The 17,023-nt window shown below is 38.1% G+C and overlaps 1 protein-coding gene across 1 annotated transcript in view; it reads left to right on the top strand.

Moving 5' to 3' along the window:
* LOC124721846 (early endosome antigen 1-like) overlaps nt 1–17,023 on the top strand; it is a 206,412-nt gene that overhangs the window by 23,341 nt on the left and 166,048 nt on the right. Inside the window, exon 2 of the mRNA XM_047246977.1 lies at nt 13,455–13,602. Coding sequence (XP_047102933.1) covers nt 13,455–13,602 — 148 coding nt within the window. The remainder of the gene's footprint in view (nt 1–13,454; nt 13,603–17,023) is intronic.

The following is a 17,023-nucleotide window of genomic DNA, read 5'->3' on the forward strand; positions in this document are numbered from 1 at the left end:
GAAGGCGGGTGTATGTGTCGTACTTTCGGCATCTGATGACTCAGTGTCGGATGTTGGGTTGTGGTGGTCGCTGATATGGAGATGTTTCAGGCGTAATCTGTGGTCGGCGGCCATCTTGTCGTCCTTGTCATGGCGCTCCTGTGGCGTGGTTGCCGGCTGGCGATGGTGTGATTCTACATCACGGTGGCGTCGGTGGTGGCTCGACTCAGACCTAGACCTGTCCACGGAATCAGTCTGTGTCCTAATTTTCGATCTCGATCTAGAGGCACGCGGACGTACCCCGCTCGGGGGGGACGGCCACCTTTCGGTCGTCCGCCCGATGAGGAGACCCTGGTCCCTCGTTATTCCCTGTGCTAGCCATTCCCTACAACATCTGGCTAGTCCAGTGTATCTCGCCTAACACTACTTTCGTCCTAGCTTAAACGCTTGGCGACAGTTTGCTTTTTGACGCGCGGCGAAAGGCGCTGCAGCCTGAGAAGGTCACAGCGCTCCCTCCGCACGTCCACACAGCAGCGCTGCTTGGAGACAGATGAGTGTATACCCATAACTCATAAACATCGTGTAAAAGTATTGTGAGAGGTAAATAGAGATGTGCCATTGGAGGAGAAGGATCCAGTTCTAATTGTCATAGGGGTTGATTGTAAAGGTGTTGAATTTCAGTGTTGTTGCACACAACATTTTTAAATGTTTGCATAACAGAGATAGGAGAAAAACTAATACACAAAAAGACAGTTGGCAAAGAACACAGTAAAGAAAACTGCAGGAAAATGACACAATAGCCAATCAAAATCCGTGTACAAAAAATTTGCTAAGGGGGAGTGAGAGGAGACAAACTGAAATGGAAAGTTCCTCTGATGCTTCTTCTGCCCCATTCTCTTTCCTTGGTGATCTTCTCTGACTGCAGATTAGAAGATGCATGCCTGCTTCATAACTTCCACTTGTAAATGGTGATGGGAATGACATGAATGCAACTGCTGTATGAATGCTGCTCATATGGAATCCATGGATGAGGAGAGCACTGTCCCTTGCATATAAACAAAAGAAATAGAGACCTTATGTGACCACAAACAAACACTTTTTGGCTTAAAGATGACATCATGACAAACACCTCATGACAAATTCCACCAACTACACAGTAACACAGGGAAAAACTAAATGTGAGGAAACATTGTGTTACTCTTCTCAAGGTGGAATCCCAATATATATTCTCTTTTTGTATCTTAACTATGTTTACTTTCATGAAATCTCATTGAGTTGTTGTTGCTGCTGCTGCTGTTGTTGTTTTAATCATTTGTGAATCACATTTACGTGTTGTAGTGTTACAGTTTAAGAACAAAAAATGTAATTCATATACAGGCAGCTAAGATAGGTCAACCAAAATACACCAAGAATATGTAAATATATCAAAATGCCATTTTTCTAAGTTATGGTGAACAACATAGTGAATTTTCTGACATATGCAAGTAATTTTTAACATTTATGTCTACCAAATTATGACACAACTTTTTATACAGGGTGTTACAAAAAGGTATGGCCAAACTTTCAGGAAACATTCCTCACACACAAAGAAAGAAAATGTTATGTGGACATGTGTCTGGAAACGCTTACTTTCCATGTTAGAGCTCATTTTATTACTTCTCTTCAAATCACATTAATCATGGAATGGAAACACACAGCAACAGAACGTACCAGCGTGACTTCAAACACTTTGTTACAGGAAATGTTCAAAATGTCCTCCATTAGCGAGGATACATGCATCCACCCTCCGTCGCATGGAATCCCTGACGCAGCCCTGGAGAATGGCGTATTGTATCACAGCCATCCACAATACGAGCACGAAGAGTCTCTACATTTGGTACCGGGGTTGCGTAGACAAGAGCTTTCAAATGCACCCATAAATCAAAGTCAAGAGGGTTGAGGTCAGGAGAGCGTGGAGGCCATGGAATTGGTCCGCCTCTACCAATCCATCAGTCACCGAATCTGTTGTTGAGAAGCGTACGAACACTTTGAAATGTGCAGGAGCTCCATCGTGCATGAACCACATGTTGTGTCGTACTTGTAAAGGCACATGTTCTAGCAGCACAGGTTGGCTGGTTGGGTGGTTGGTTGGTTGGTTTGGGGAAGGAGACCAGACAGCGTGGTCATCGGTCTCATCAAGGATGGGGAAGGAAGTCGACGGTGCCCTTTCAGAGAAACCATCGCGGCATTTGCCTGGACTGATTTAGGGAAATCACAGAAAACCTAAATCAGGATGGCCGGATGCGGGATTGAACCGTTGTCCTCCCGAATGCGAGTCCAGTGTCTAAACACTGCGCCACCTCGCTCGGTAGCACAGGTAGAGTATCCCGTATGAAATCATGATAACGTGCTCCATTGAGCGTAGGTGGAAGAACATGGGGCCCAATCAAGACATCACCAACAATGTCTGCCCAAACGTTCACAGAAAATCTGTGTTGATGACATGATTGCACAATTGCGTGTGGACTCTCGTCAGCCCACACATGTTGATTGTGAAAATTTACAATTTGATCACGTTGGAATGAAGCCTCATCCGTAAAGAGAACATTTGCACTGAAATGAGGATTGACACATTGTTGGATGAACCATTCGCAGAAGTGTACCCGTGGAGGCCAATCAGCTGCTGATAGTGCCTGCACACGCTGTACATGGTACGGAAACAACTGGTTCTCCCGTAGCACTATCCATACAGTGACGTGGTCAACGTTACCTTGTACAGCAGCAGCTTCTCTGACGCTGACATTAGGGTTATCGTCAACTGCACGAAGAATTGCCTTGTCCATTGCAGGTGTCCTCGTCATTCTAGGTCTTCCCCAATCGCGAGTCATAGGCTGGAATGTTCCGTGCTCCCTAAGACGCCGATCAATTGCTTCGAACATCTTCCTGTCAGGACACCTTGTGTTCTGGAAATCTGTCTCGATACAAACGTACCGTGCCACGGCTATTGCCCCATGCTAATCCATACATCAAATGGGCATCTGCCAACTCCGCATTTGTAAACATTGCACTGACTGCAAAACCACATTCGTGATGAACACTAACCTGTTGATGCTACGTACTGATGTGCTTGATGCTAGTACTGTAGAGCAATGAGTTGCATGTCACCACAAGCACCGAAGTCAACATTACCTTCCTTCAATTGGGCCAACTGGTGGTGAATCGAGGAAGTACAGTACATACTGATGAAACTAAAATGAACTCTAACATGGAAATTAAGCGTTTCCGGACACATGTTCACATAACATCTTTTCTTTATTTGTGTGTGAGGAATGTTTCCTGAAAGTTTGGCCATACCCTTTTGTAACACCCTGTATATTTCAGTGGAACAGTACAACTTTTTTCTGATCATTTCAAAGAGCCTTCAGAGGACTTCAATGGCTTAACAAATGTTGAGCGTGATCATGTAGTAACAAGACATGAGTAGTACAACAGAAACCTCTGCCCCCTGCGCCAAACAGAAGCAAACATGCAACTAATGTAAAATTTGTGTGCTGTTCCCTATTGTGACTGTTATCAAGTGCTCAAATTATTGACCCTCAGCATTGCTCGAATGATTGACCTTGAGCAATGCACTAATTATTGACCTTGAGCATTGATACCTACTGTAAAGCAGTTTTGTACAGACAAGTCTGTACACTGAATTTCATCTCTTGGCAAAACAGGGACCAACAATGTGATTCTTGGAAAACCTGAACCTCCCATCGACAGACCAAGGTTAATGTTTATCCAATTCACAGCCAGTGTGGATTTTCAATCGATAAGGAGTGCATATTGTGGAGACTGATTTGCTCTGGTTCACAAATGATGCTTCATCTGCCTCGTAGTGACATGTGAATTGTGTGTTAGTGCTCCTAAAATGTTAGTTGCATTTCTCTTATCAGTTACTGTTCTTTTTCATTGGGCATATTCTCCATATTTATAGTTCCCTGCATTTCTTTTCAATAATGTTTGCGAAGACATATTGTGTGAGCTTGGAATGATTAAGGTACTTTTCAGCATATAACCACAGTACTATGCTAACAGTTAAGCAGTATTTACCATAAATGAAAACCATATCCACTTTTTCACATATCATATACATTGTGAAAGTCTGAATAGCTTCATGAGCAAGTTGTTTGATTATCACAACACCAGAGCAGAGATTTCTGAGATTAAAGGGTGCAGGTAAACATGCAAATTGTATCTGAGTCACATGTCTAGTGACACCTGGAATAGCAGGCAAATGCCTCCAGAATCTCCTGTCCTAACAATGGGACTGTGGTTTGCAGTTCTGTTGCCCTGTTGCTACGTGTTATTTTATTCTTCTTTATTCATCCAGGGATCATATCTGTGGTGAAAGATTTTCATTATAATACAGGAAATATAAAGAAGTCAAATATATGCATATGTACAATATGTAAGAATATTTTTACAAGAGTACAGCAGGTGTTTGGCCATGACCTTGCTGATGGAACCATCCTGGCATTTGCCTGAAGTGATTCAGTGGAACCCTGTAAAACAGTTGAGGATGGCCAGTTAGAGAAAATCCCAGCCTCCAAATGTGAGATCAGTGTCTGAACAACTTCACTGCCTGATTTGGTTGGTCCATTCTTTTGATTACAAACAGTTTACACAAGATAATTTAATGAAATAGTCTTACACTGCTTCTTCAAATATCCCTATGCTATCAGTGCACACATTATGGAACCTGTTGGTAACTCTAGAACTGCAAATATGCTGCTATGTCCCTTGCACTACCTTCAGTCTTTTCAGAAAACACTCCAGGTCCATAAACATGCTAATGTGGCCCATGCATCTCCATGCCCTCTTTCCATTGCATCTGGAAAACTGCATCAGCATCATGTAATGAAGAATGAGGTGATGAACATTCTTAGTAGGTACAAGCTATGCAGCAAGAAAGGAAACAAACGGCTTACTGATCTCATTCAAAAGAAGACTTCATGAGCTGAGAAGCACTTTTGTGATCGTAGTCTTTGTTCAACATTGTCACAACTTATGACTGGTCATGCATAAAAAGTGGAAAGTGCAAATAGAGATACAAAAGATATATACAATATTTAAAAATTTAACATTGGTTGATATAAGCTGTGTAGGAAGAAGAATCTACACAACCCAGGTCTACAATTCAACATTTTACAGAACTTAGTAATAACACAGATTCTAGAAATGATAAACCAGAAGTTGCATGTGCAATGTAATGTTATAGAGGTCATTCCTCTCAATAACAAAAATGGCTAGTTCTTGGGAGAACAAATAATGAAATGCCATGTCAGTGAAGCAATACATCTGCGGGATAAGAGTGAATTTTTGGACAAGGTTTTTTTTTTTAATTTTTTAAATTTTTATTTTTTTAATTCAGTGAAAGAAATAGAAGATGCAATTATCAAACCAGACATTAGTCGATCTGAGTTACTCTCCCAAAATTGGGGTCGACAGTCACTAAATACAAGCATGCTAACCTTCTCCGAAGTATCGCCTAGATTTGTACAAGGGGTCATAAAACAACTGAAATCATCTGATAGCTTAGATATATATGGCATATCATGCAACCTGCTAAAAAAAGTGTGTGATTGCATTCTGTACCCTTTAACCCATTGCATAAACAAGTGCTTACTTGAGGGATATTTTCCTAATGAGTTAAAACTGTCTAGGATCATCCCAGTATACAAAAAGGGAGATAAAGACTCTCCATCTAGTTACAGGCCTATTTCAATAGTACCCGCATTATCCAAGGTAATAGAATGTATCATGTACCAACAATTATCATCTCACACAATACGGGTTTAGGAAGAATCTGTCGACCATTGATGCAATCAACATGGTAGTCAGTTACGTTCTCGAAGTTTTTGAGAACAAAGGCTTTGCTCAGGTCTCATTCTGTGACCTAAGCAAGGCCTTCAACTCTGTTGAGCACACGCCACTACTAGAGAAACTAGAATTCTACGGCATCAAACGAAAGAGTTTCAGACTATTAAAAGCTTATCTCAACAACTGTAAACAGGTAGTTTGTGTTGGTAAGGAAATGTCAAACATACAAATTGTTAAAGTAGGTGTGCCTCAGGGATCTGTATTGGGCCCCTTCCTGTTTCTGATAATGATCAATGACCTCCCCTCGTTTATTAGATCCACCATTGTATTGTGTGCAGATGATACAACTTTTCTTCATAGCAGTAACAATCTTAATGATCTTAAAACCTGTGCTGAAAATACACTCACTCACACAGCATATTGGTTCAGAGCAAATGGTTTCCTGCTAAGTGAAAATAAAACTGAGTAGATAATCTTCACTCTAAGAGACAAGCCACTATCTGATGACCCTAGTTCTGTTAAATTCCTGGGAGTTTATTTAGACGAAAAGTTATCCTGGGACCAACATGTAAACTATATTAGTACTAAGCTATCTAGAGTAATTTATTTATCAAGGGGCTCCGGAACGCCCTATACTTGCAATGTTAAAATAACGCTTATAAATTACATCTTTCCTCACAAAGTATTTGAGGTAGGAAGTTGAACTTTTTACAGATTATTTATTGGAATATGGGCTACAACTTAACACAGGGATTTTACAAAATTTTAGTTCAGTTATTAAAGATGATTTTTTTTTTCAATTGTAATGAAAATTCACAACATTTTTTGCAATTTTTTATTTATATATTCAAAAATATACAGTTTTTTGGAAAAAGGCTGTGTTAAATTATGCAGAAGGTACTGTGTAACATTTACTGAAAGTTTGAAACAAATATGTTTGGAAGATCCTTAGAAAACATGTAATTAGTATGAGAAAATAAAAGTTTTGGGAATCGAGCGACAAAGATTGGATTAACTTTTTAGTGCATTCCAGGTCCATAGGATGGATTATCTTCATCCTCTGCAAACTCCTCCTCCAGCTTCCTCTTGTTCCTCCTCCTGTTTACTCTTGCTTGTATTTCTAGACTCTTTACAGCCCTGTCTGCAGCCCGAAGGTGTTCCTTGTCTAAAGCAAGCATCGCTCGTTGTTTTGTTCGTAGATTTTGCTACCATTTTCTTCAGTTGCAGTTACTGCAACATTGTTCCAAAAGGTGGTCATGTATGAACACTTATCACATTTCAGTTGTATTTCACTAGCAAGTCCTACGTGCTTTATTATGGAGAGTTCCAGACCAACTTCACTACAATGAATACATCTTACACAGTTTGAAAAAGTTCCTTTGAGAACCGACATATCAAATATTTCATTCACATCCGATTCGCCCATAAAACATTCATAGTTTTCACTCATTGAACCAAGCTTCTTCTGTGAAGTATTTTCTTTCCCACTTTGACTGCTATGGGCAGGTGTACTTGAGAGGTTAGGTTCACTCACTTGGTTATCGTCTTTATTGTTTACAGTAATAACACATACCTTTGGCTTTCCAACATTTCTCCTTTTCTTAAAAGCCTTCAGAGGATTTCTAATAACTTTACTTTTACTCATTATTATACTTCAACAAAACAGAGACTCAAGAAACAGAATTAATTACGAATATTTTCGAGATAACGACAGAGTAAATAAACATGAAACAATCGACAATCACACCAGCGATATATATTGAACCATCACAGGTTAGCCATAATACATACTTTATCTCACATCACTAAAATGTACCTGATGAACACGGACGTTAATAATAACACCATTTGACAGCAGTTTAACAGCGCCACAGTGGGTCACACCCATGTAGAACACATTTAAAAAAAAAATTTAAAAATAGTTGTTGTCTTCGGAATTGAATAAATTATATATCTATTAAAAGGTAATAGTCTGCAGATTCAGAAAACGCAAAAAAGTAAAAATTGAACTTTTCATGATTTTGAGCCTTTCCGGAGCCCCTTAAGACAACTCAGAAATTGTGTACCTGAAACATACATCAGGTCATCTTATTTTGCATTTTTCCAAAGTATAATATCGTTTGTCATTATCTTGTGGGGTAACTGTAGTCATATACATGACATCCTATTACTGCAGAAGAAAGCCATTAGGATAATTACAAATTCTTCACACGAGGCTCACTGCAAACCCTTATTTACTAATCAAAAAATTATGACAGTAATAAACCTCTATATATACAATGTCTTAATCTTTACGAAGAAGAACCTACAAGATGTGAAACATAGAGAAATTGTACATTGTTACAACACAAGAAGCATCAAACACACATACACGCCTTACCACAGATTATCAAAATCAATAAATAGCTATGAAGTCACAGGGCACAAACTATTTAATAAGCTGCCACATGCTATACAGGATCCTCCTGAACATACATTCAAAGAAAGACTGCATGAATGGTTTATTGCCCACCCGTTCTATGATATCAATGAATTCTTCAACTATAAAATGCAGTAATCCAACAGATGACCCACTGTACATTTATTGTAATATAACCTAAAATATTTCATTAGTCAATACCTTATCACACTGTATCACATTGTATCTTCATTTGACGTTGTCAATTGCTGTAATGGCCTAAAGACAATAAAATCTTTATTATTATTATTATTATTATTATTATTATTATGTGCACTATTGCTATACTAGATAATTCCAATGTATGTGATTCATATATGCCACACAGAGACTTAAATTCACATGAGAATTATCCATCATTTTTGCATTATAATGTGCAAAGCTTACGTACCAAAGTAGATGCTTCTGAATCCTTTATCACAAGATTGGATCCACATGCAGTTAGTGTTACAGAACACCACAGATCAGTAGATGACATTCATTATTTCAAAATAGAAGGCTATAGTGTAGCAACAATGTACTGCAGAGCACATAATAAAGGTGGTGGTGTTCCCATTTACTCCAGAAAAAAATAAACGTAACCACCACATAAGAAGTGCTGTGTGTGAACAAGTAGTGTATTGACATATAGTTCGATATTACAGTGCTCAAATTTGTATTTAGCTCAATTTGTTTCTTTGTTGTAGGTGTGTGTAGTTCCACCTTCAGAATTTTTTTATATTTTCCTGACGTCATTTAATATAGTTTACAGTAAATAAAGATCAAGTCATGGAAGTGTAAATCTTGTCATACTTGGGAGATACAAACATCAATGCTGTACATGACTTGTCAAGAAAGCAAATGTTTCCTGTATTATCTGGCTAAAGATCTACTTGGACTAGTACCCACTAGAATAGTTAATACACACAATAGTTCAGTTGATAATGTTATAACAAATTATGATCCCATCATCTCACCAAATATAAATTGTCACCTCTCATATAATTTAGGTCAGACCCTAGTGCTGAAATGTAATACCAAATTCAAATCAATAAAAGTGTATGATCTTAAGATAATATAATGTGAAAAGAACATTGCCATGCTAAGACATAGTTTAAGCTGGGACTCTTGGGAATCAGTTATTATTACTGGGATCAGTAATAAATGAAATGTTCTATGAAGGTCTGACTATATATATTCCCATTAAAAGACGTGAACATCAATTAAAAAATCCATCTTTAAAATCTGTGCCATTAGATGTTAAGACAGAAAATCTGATGGAAACCTGTATAGCCTGCACAGACCAACAAACTCAAAGTTATATAAAGAACTGTACAAGCAATGCAAATGACAGTTTGCAAAGAAGTCAGGATATTGAAAGCAGAAAGAATGAGTCAACATATACAAAGCTCAGATAATGTTTCAAATTCTTGCTGCTCAGTTGTAAATAAAATTAGAAACAATACAGTAGGAACTAAAATAACAAAGTAGAATTAATTAAGTGTGAAAAATGGTAAAATATTTGATATCTTCTAGTTAGCAATATTTTAAATGATTGCTTATAGATACTGTCGAAAGTGAGGTCTGCATGAAACCAGGTGCAAGACACACAGGGGCTAGACAAAAATATTGAAATAACGCGAGAAATGTGTGCTTGTACATAAATTCACATGCTACCCAAACCTGCAGGTTGTGTTGTATTGAAATAACGCGAGAAATGTGTGCTCGAACATAAATACACATGCTAGCCAAACCTGCAGGTTGTGTTGCATTGTGCCATGAATGGCACCTATGCAATGTCTTCAATATGCTGCAAGTGTCAGTCATGGTCAGAACAGTGTCCTGTGTAGTTGTGAGTGCATTATGTAAGATCTAAGTGAATTTGAACATGGGCAAATTATTAGTGCTCATAAGGTGCCTGCTTCCATAAACAAGGGAATGATGTGTTTGGCATTTCAAGAGGCACTGTATTGAAGAATTGTACTGTAAACAGGAAAAGTGTAATGTGTTGAATGGTCTTGACAAATGTTCATTGAAGAGGATTGTGATGAAAAATAAAACTACAGCAGCAAAACTTGCTGCAGAATTGAATGTTGCACTTACGAACCCTGCCAGCACCAAAACAACACGAAGGGACCTCCTTAAGCAGGGAATTGCAGGACGAGCTAGAATTCCAAAATCACTCATGGGTGATGTAAATGCTCTTAATAGAAAAGCGTGGTGCCAAAGCCAAATAACTTGGACTATGGAGCAATGGTAGAAAGTTATTTGGGCTTGAAAATATGGTGGGGGTTCAGTGATAACTTTGGCAGCCATATCATGGTATTCCATGGGCCCCATGGTTACTCTGCAAGGCCACATTACTGCCAAATATTATGTGACCATTTTGGCTGATCAGGTTCATCCCATGGTACAGTGTTTGTTCACCAAGTGTTCCACGGTAACAGGGCTCCTGCTTGCATAGTCCAGGACTGGTTTTGTGAGTATGAGGATGAATTGTTACATCTTCCCTGCCAACCACAGTCACCAGATCTCAATATTATTGAGCCTTTGTCTTCAGCTTTGGAATGAAAGGTGTGTGATGCCTGTCAGCCTCCATCTCCATTACCGGAACTTGCCAATATTTTTCAGGAAGAATAGTTTAAGATTACCTTGAAAACCATGCAGGACCTGTATTTATTCATTCTAAGGTGACTGGAAGCTGAACGTCAAGGGGTTTCCTACACTGTATTAGTGATGGCAATGTGTTGCATTGGTGGTATTTCCACATTGTTGTCAACACCTGTACATTTGAGTCCACTAATGAACAGACATGCAGTATCTGTAGTATGTACTGACGACATTCTGCAGCTAATTAATAGTCTCAGAAATAAAAACTAAACAGGATTAGATGAAATTTTTCCATTTCTATTGAAGAAATGTAAAAATGAGCTAGTGAAGCCATTAGTTCATATAATAAGCTGTGTTACTGAAGAGAGTAAATTCCTTGACAAGTTGAAACTGACTGTTTTCAAACCCTTACACAAAAAAGAAAAATAAAGCATGTTCCAAATTACAGACTCATTCTCCTAAACTCAACATTAACATACTGACTGAGAAAATAATATTGAAAAGCAGCTTGGAATATTACAAAACTAACACATATTAGGTATTTTCCAGCATGGTTTCGGAAGAGCACTAAATCTGCAGCAGTACAGTTTGTCCATTATGTGCTTCAAAAAATAAAATAAGAGTTCGAAACAGCAATAGTATTCCTCGAGCTTTCCAAAGTGTTCAACAGAGTACATCATTCTGCATGGTTATCAAAAATTGTGGTGAGTGGCGTCACTGGCAAACTCGTGCATTTACTAGAAATGTATTTAAGTCGGGCATCTGTGAACAGAAAGAGGAGATGATAAATAATAAGTTTTGGTTTTCGATTATTATATCTTTCTTTGTCTTACGGAATAGTACTTTGATAGCAGGACCTGACAAAGTAATATGAAAAGAATTTTCATACTGTAGAAGAGAGTCTTGAGGATTGTAGTGAAAATGAAACAAGAAACATATTGCTAAAGCCTATTTACTAGTTTTAATATGATTACAGTTTGTGCCATACATATGTTGCAAACCATTAAGCTAGTAAAATAAGACAGTAAGGTCACAAATAGTGACATAAAAATTCACAACCATGACATGAGGCATAAAACAGGCTTAAATATGGTTAAGAGAAGATTAACTTTACCAACAAAAAGCCAGTTTATCAAAGGAGCTGTTTTTCATAATTTGCTACAAAATGATCTCAAGATGTTGACAGAAGATACTTTTAAAAAGTGACTTAAGTTATGGGCAATGGCTTATCCATAAATGTCTGTATAACTTGGCTATATCATGAAAATAATGCAAGCAACAATCCTTTTCGTTATGGAATTAATTATTGTTGTACTGTGTGAATTATTGAAATGTAGAATGTCTCAAAAAAGCCCTTCTGTGTGTATGTTGTAATTTGCATGTTGTTGACATTGCCACTGCATGTAAAATTGTGTGTTTTGATCAGAAAAATAAGTTTAGTATTCAGATGTAAAGGACCAGCAGTCAGTTGCAAAAATCTAATTTACTGTGGATACGCATGTAGACTATAACATAGTCATCATCGGTGCATTATCAGAAGAGTCACACCGATACCAACATTTCAGAGTATAAAACTGTGAAAAATGTTGTGTTGTTTGTCACAAGTTTATACTCTGACATGTTGGTACCTGTGTGACTGATGGTAATGCACCAATGATGACTGTGTTAGTGTTGAAATGTAGATCTGCAATAAATTATGGACTTTTGCAACTGACTAATGTCCTTTAAATTTGAATATGTGACGATTGCTATGCACAGAGGCACAGTGGATTAAAATTTAGTTAAAATTTAGTATTATTTAGCAGTCATCAGTGTCGAAAGCCTTCGACAAGTATAAGAATATGTCTGTAACGTACGTGTCTTTCTCAAGAACCTAAAGTGTAATCCATCAGTTGTAACATTTGCATCCAGGTTGACTGTGAATAAAATTCCTGACTTAAAGGGTTCTTCAGTTTTCTATAATTTGAATGTCACACTTCTTTTAGTAAAGTAATACTTTTCATTTCACACTAAAGAGTATTGCCCATTTTCTAACATTAGATTTTTTATTCGATTAAAATATTAATCTTGTCAAGTTTTGCAGTGAAACTTTGACAATCTTTCTTCGCTGTATTCAACAATGGTTTTTTATTAATGCAGTCATTAGTTACAAATGCCATTTGCACAGTTACAGTTTATGGGTATATTTTCTCATACAGCAGCATTGGTGCCTCTCAAGTTGCCTAGTGTTTCAATAATCCCGCAGATTTCCAATTTTCTTTTGTTTATGAAAGACACACATATTACTTCAGTGATTTGTAGATCCAAATGGTGCTGAATTTAATTTGCTAATTCCATGTAAATTTCACATAAACTAAATTTACAGTATGTTGTACCTGCTGACACACAAACCAGACCTGCATATAGAGTCTGTCTTCCACATTCTAATGTTATTACGCCTTGCGGCAAGTGAAAGCTCTTTTCGTGATTGATTTGATTTTGCCTGTTTTCATTTTTTGCCTCAGTTTGCTCACAACTTCCAGTGTCACAATTTGCTAATAATGTAGACAACATTTCAGTTCTCATGTATTCTTTGTTGTAGGGTAGAGAATCTAATCCAGATTCTCCAGCTCATGGGAAGGAAGATGCTGTGGGAAGCAGACAGGCAGCAGAAGGCTTACTCTGCCCATCATGCATGGAAGCATTTACATCAGTGGAAGCCTTGAGGAGCCACTATGAAAGTACCCATGGTACTGTGTCCTGTTTTATATTATCTGATCTATCAAAATGAACAGTTCAATTCGTGTTCGTATAATGTATGTAAAATTTATAAAACAGTGTTTTCTTTGAATGGTTGCTGTCCTAATGTAGACTTCAGCAGTTTGCTGCTTTGTACTCAACAATGTCAAAGATTGTATAAAATGTAAATTGATTACTTGAGCCAGCATCACAATAATTGATTAAATAGAATCAAAACCGCTGTTGCGGTTTGGCTATCTTGTAAGAATGGTTGATGACAGGTGGCCAAAATGAATTTGGAAATGAACTCCCTGAGGTGAAGGAAGATAGGATGCCCAACAAGAACATGAAAGGAAGTTGCTACACGACAGGCTCGAGAACTCGAGGAAGGAGACTGGCTGAATAGCAAGATGTGGAGAATGTGTAACAGGAGCCAGCAGCAACTAAGAAAACACTTGTAATATGATGATGCTGATGATGATGATGATAATACATATTGTAATAATGAAGAATGACAATAATAGCTGGCCCCAGCAGCTGTAGACAGTATCTGTGTGTGTGTGTGTGTGTGTGTGTGTGTGTGTGTGTGTGTGTGTGTGTGTGTAGTAGAGTAGCAATCTGTCCTTTTCATATTGTTATTATTCCATCGTGGACTTTCCATTGTTTAGTAATAACTAACTGAAATAAAGAAAGAATCCAGAATTTTTGGAATTAACGTTGCTTGTTTAATGAAACAGAAGGAAAACTGTACTTGGCATGTGAAAAGATGGACAAAATACTCTTAACAGAGGGTAAAGGAACCCTAACATAGATAGACTGGAAAGAAAAAGCATAAAATGCCAGTTGTGAACTGATCAAAGAGCATAGATATACAGTCAGAGACTACCGAGATTGTGCTAGGTGAATTTACAAAAATTATAAATAGGGGTCACCTGTGATAGTTGCGATCATAAAAATTAGGAAGCTGAATAATGGGCAGATATGAAGAATAGTTCTAGGATGTGGCCCTTAGACAGGTCACAAAAAAGGAGAGGACTAATAATAATAAAATTACTTTGAAGTAGCAGCTGGAGAAGAAAAGACAGTCCACCAGTTAGTCCTGAAGCCAATTGCATAGAACAAAGAGAAACAAGAGAGAAGGGTGTAAACATTGAAAGAATGAGAGACTACATTCTAGTTCACAGATAAAATCAAACAATGGAAAGTCCAGGTTGGAATATCAACAATATTATGAAAAGGATAGATCGCTACTTACTGTAAAGATGACACATTGAGTTGCAGACAGGCACAATGAAAAGACTGTTGCACACTGAGCTTTTGGCCTGAGTCTTCAGAAAGGAAACACACATAACAGGCACACATTCACTCATGCAAGCAGACTTTATGCGCACGGTCTCTGGCTGGAGCAGACAGAGATAGTGATTGTGTGTATGATGTGTGCTTGCTTGAGTGAATGTGTGTGTGTGTGTCTCCTTTCTGAAGAAGGCTTTGGCCAAAAGCTGAATGTGTAACTGTCTTTTTGTTGTGCCTGTCAGCAACTAGTTCACAGACAGCCTGTGAACATGCAGGACACTTAAACTTGAGCTTTGTGATAATATACGAGTAGTTATCTACAGAAAAAAGCGCCAAACTAGTTTGTGGAACTCCTATACAGAATAAAAAGTGCATGTTAAAGGAAGCCTTTTTACCTGAATTTCACACACCTTAAGTTTACAGCCAAACTACTCCTCCTCTGCCTGTTGCAAATGAAAGCTGTACGGTGTTCTATGCAGTTGTCGTGGAAGCATTATCAAAGTGCAAATAATTTTTTTCTGTCTTGTGTTTACTGATTGTATGTTGCAATATATTTTTAATGTTGATGTTCTGGTATGACAGTGTCAGAATACTAACAATGTAGGAAAAGATGGTTTGTTACTTACCTTAAAGATAGCATGTTAACTTGCAGGCAGGCACAATTAAAAAGACGCACATAAGCTTTTGGCCACATCCTTCGTCAGAACAAGAAAGAGAAACAAATATCATTCATTCACACAAGCAAGCACACCTCACATACACATGACCTCCAACTCTGGCAGCTCGGACCAGAATGCCAGTCATAAGGTCATTCTCAGATGGGACTTCTTGCAGGCATTACAAGCTGTCATAGACTGTGGAAGATCGGAGCTTCAGATTCATGTAGCTATTCAACAAGCACTTATAACAAAGACTGCACTGAGCTGTTGTATGCCATTGAAGACATTACTATCCTGCCACCATTAGTGAGATGAGTTCCAGTTATCAGTCAAGATGCTCATTAAATTGTGAAATATTCATTGATTGCAGAAAGCTACTCAGGCTCACAAAAGAAATTGAGCTGTCGGTGACAATAATATGCATTGTAGGTGGTCAATGAGAACTTTTGATCACTAACTGTCACAAGCAGTCATGTAGATATATGTACGAGATATGTGAGAAAAATAATGAGACATATTTTTTGTCTATCAAAGTTTTTATTTTTTTCAAACAATATTGTCCCATTTAAAGTAGTTCCCTTTGGTAGGTATACACCTGTGGAGTCATCCCAGTCTATGTAGCAGTGCTGAAAGGCTTCAACTGGTAGGGCAGTTAGTAAGTTGGTCACATTCTTTCAAATGTTTTCCAGAGTCCCAAACCGACGTCCTTTTACAACATTTTTCAGTTTCGGAAAAAGAAAATTGTCACAAAAACTCAGATCAGGTAAATAAGGGGGCTGTGGAACAACGGGAATGCCTTTTGATGTCAAGTGATGATGGAAGTGGCCGTGTGACATGCGGTGTTGTCATGATGCAGTGTCCACCTGGCTATAATGACTGGTTTCAGTTGGTCCACCTTTCTCCTAAGCCTTTCAGGGAAATCTTTGAAAACATTTGATTGACAGTGTGTCCCAGGGGAACAGTCTCAAAAGAGCACACACATGTTCAATGTTTTCAGTGACGAAAATGTAGATTTTTGAAGTTGTAGGTCACTATGACTGAGAGTCATCTTCAGCTTGTTCTCGGCCTTCCAGAAGTGACTTGTGCCAGTGAGAAACTTGTGCTCTTGATAAGGCGTGTTTCCCATAGGCCTATTTCAACTTTTCAGTGGGCACACGAACATATTTACCAAGTTTAACACAAAACTTGATGGCATAACTTTGCTCTAAATCCCATTGTTCCATTTCGTAGCACACAACAAAAACACATTTTCGTAACACACAACAAAAACACATTTTCGTAACACACAACAAAAACACATTTTTGTAACGCACAACAAAAACACATTTTTGTAACGCACAACAAAAACACATTTTTGTAACGCACAACAAAAACAGATTTTCGTAACACACAACAAAAACATAACTTCATTGATGGCAATCTCAAAAATCGGTGATAGCTATATGGAGCTGAAATTTGGCCTGAGCATCTGGAAGGGATG

The sequence above is a fragment of the Schistocerca piceifrons genome, chromosome X (genome assembly GCF_021461385.2).
Source record: "Schistocerca piceifrons isolate TAMUIC-IGC-003096 chromosome X, iqSchPice1.1, whole genome shotgun sequence".
NCBI classification, from domain to species: domain Eukaryota; kingdom Metazoa; phylum Arthropoda; class Insecta; order Orthoptera; family Acrididae; genus Schistocerca; species Schistocerca piceifrons.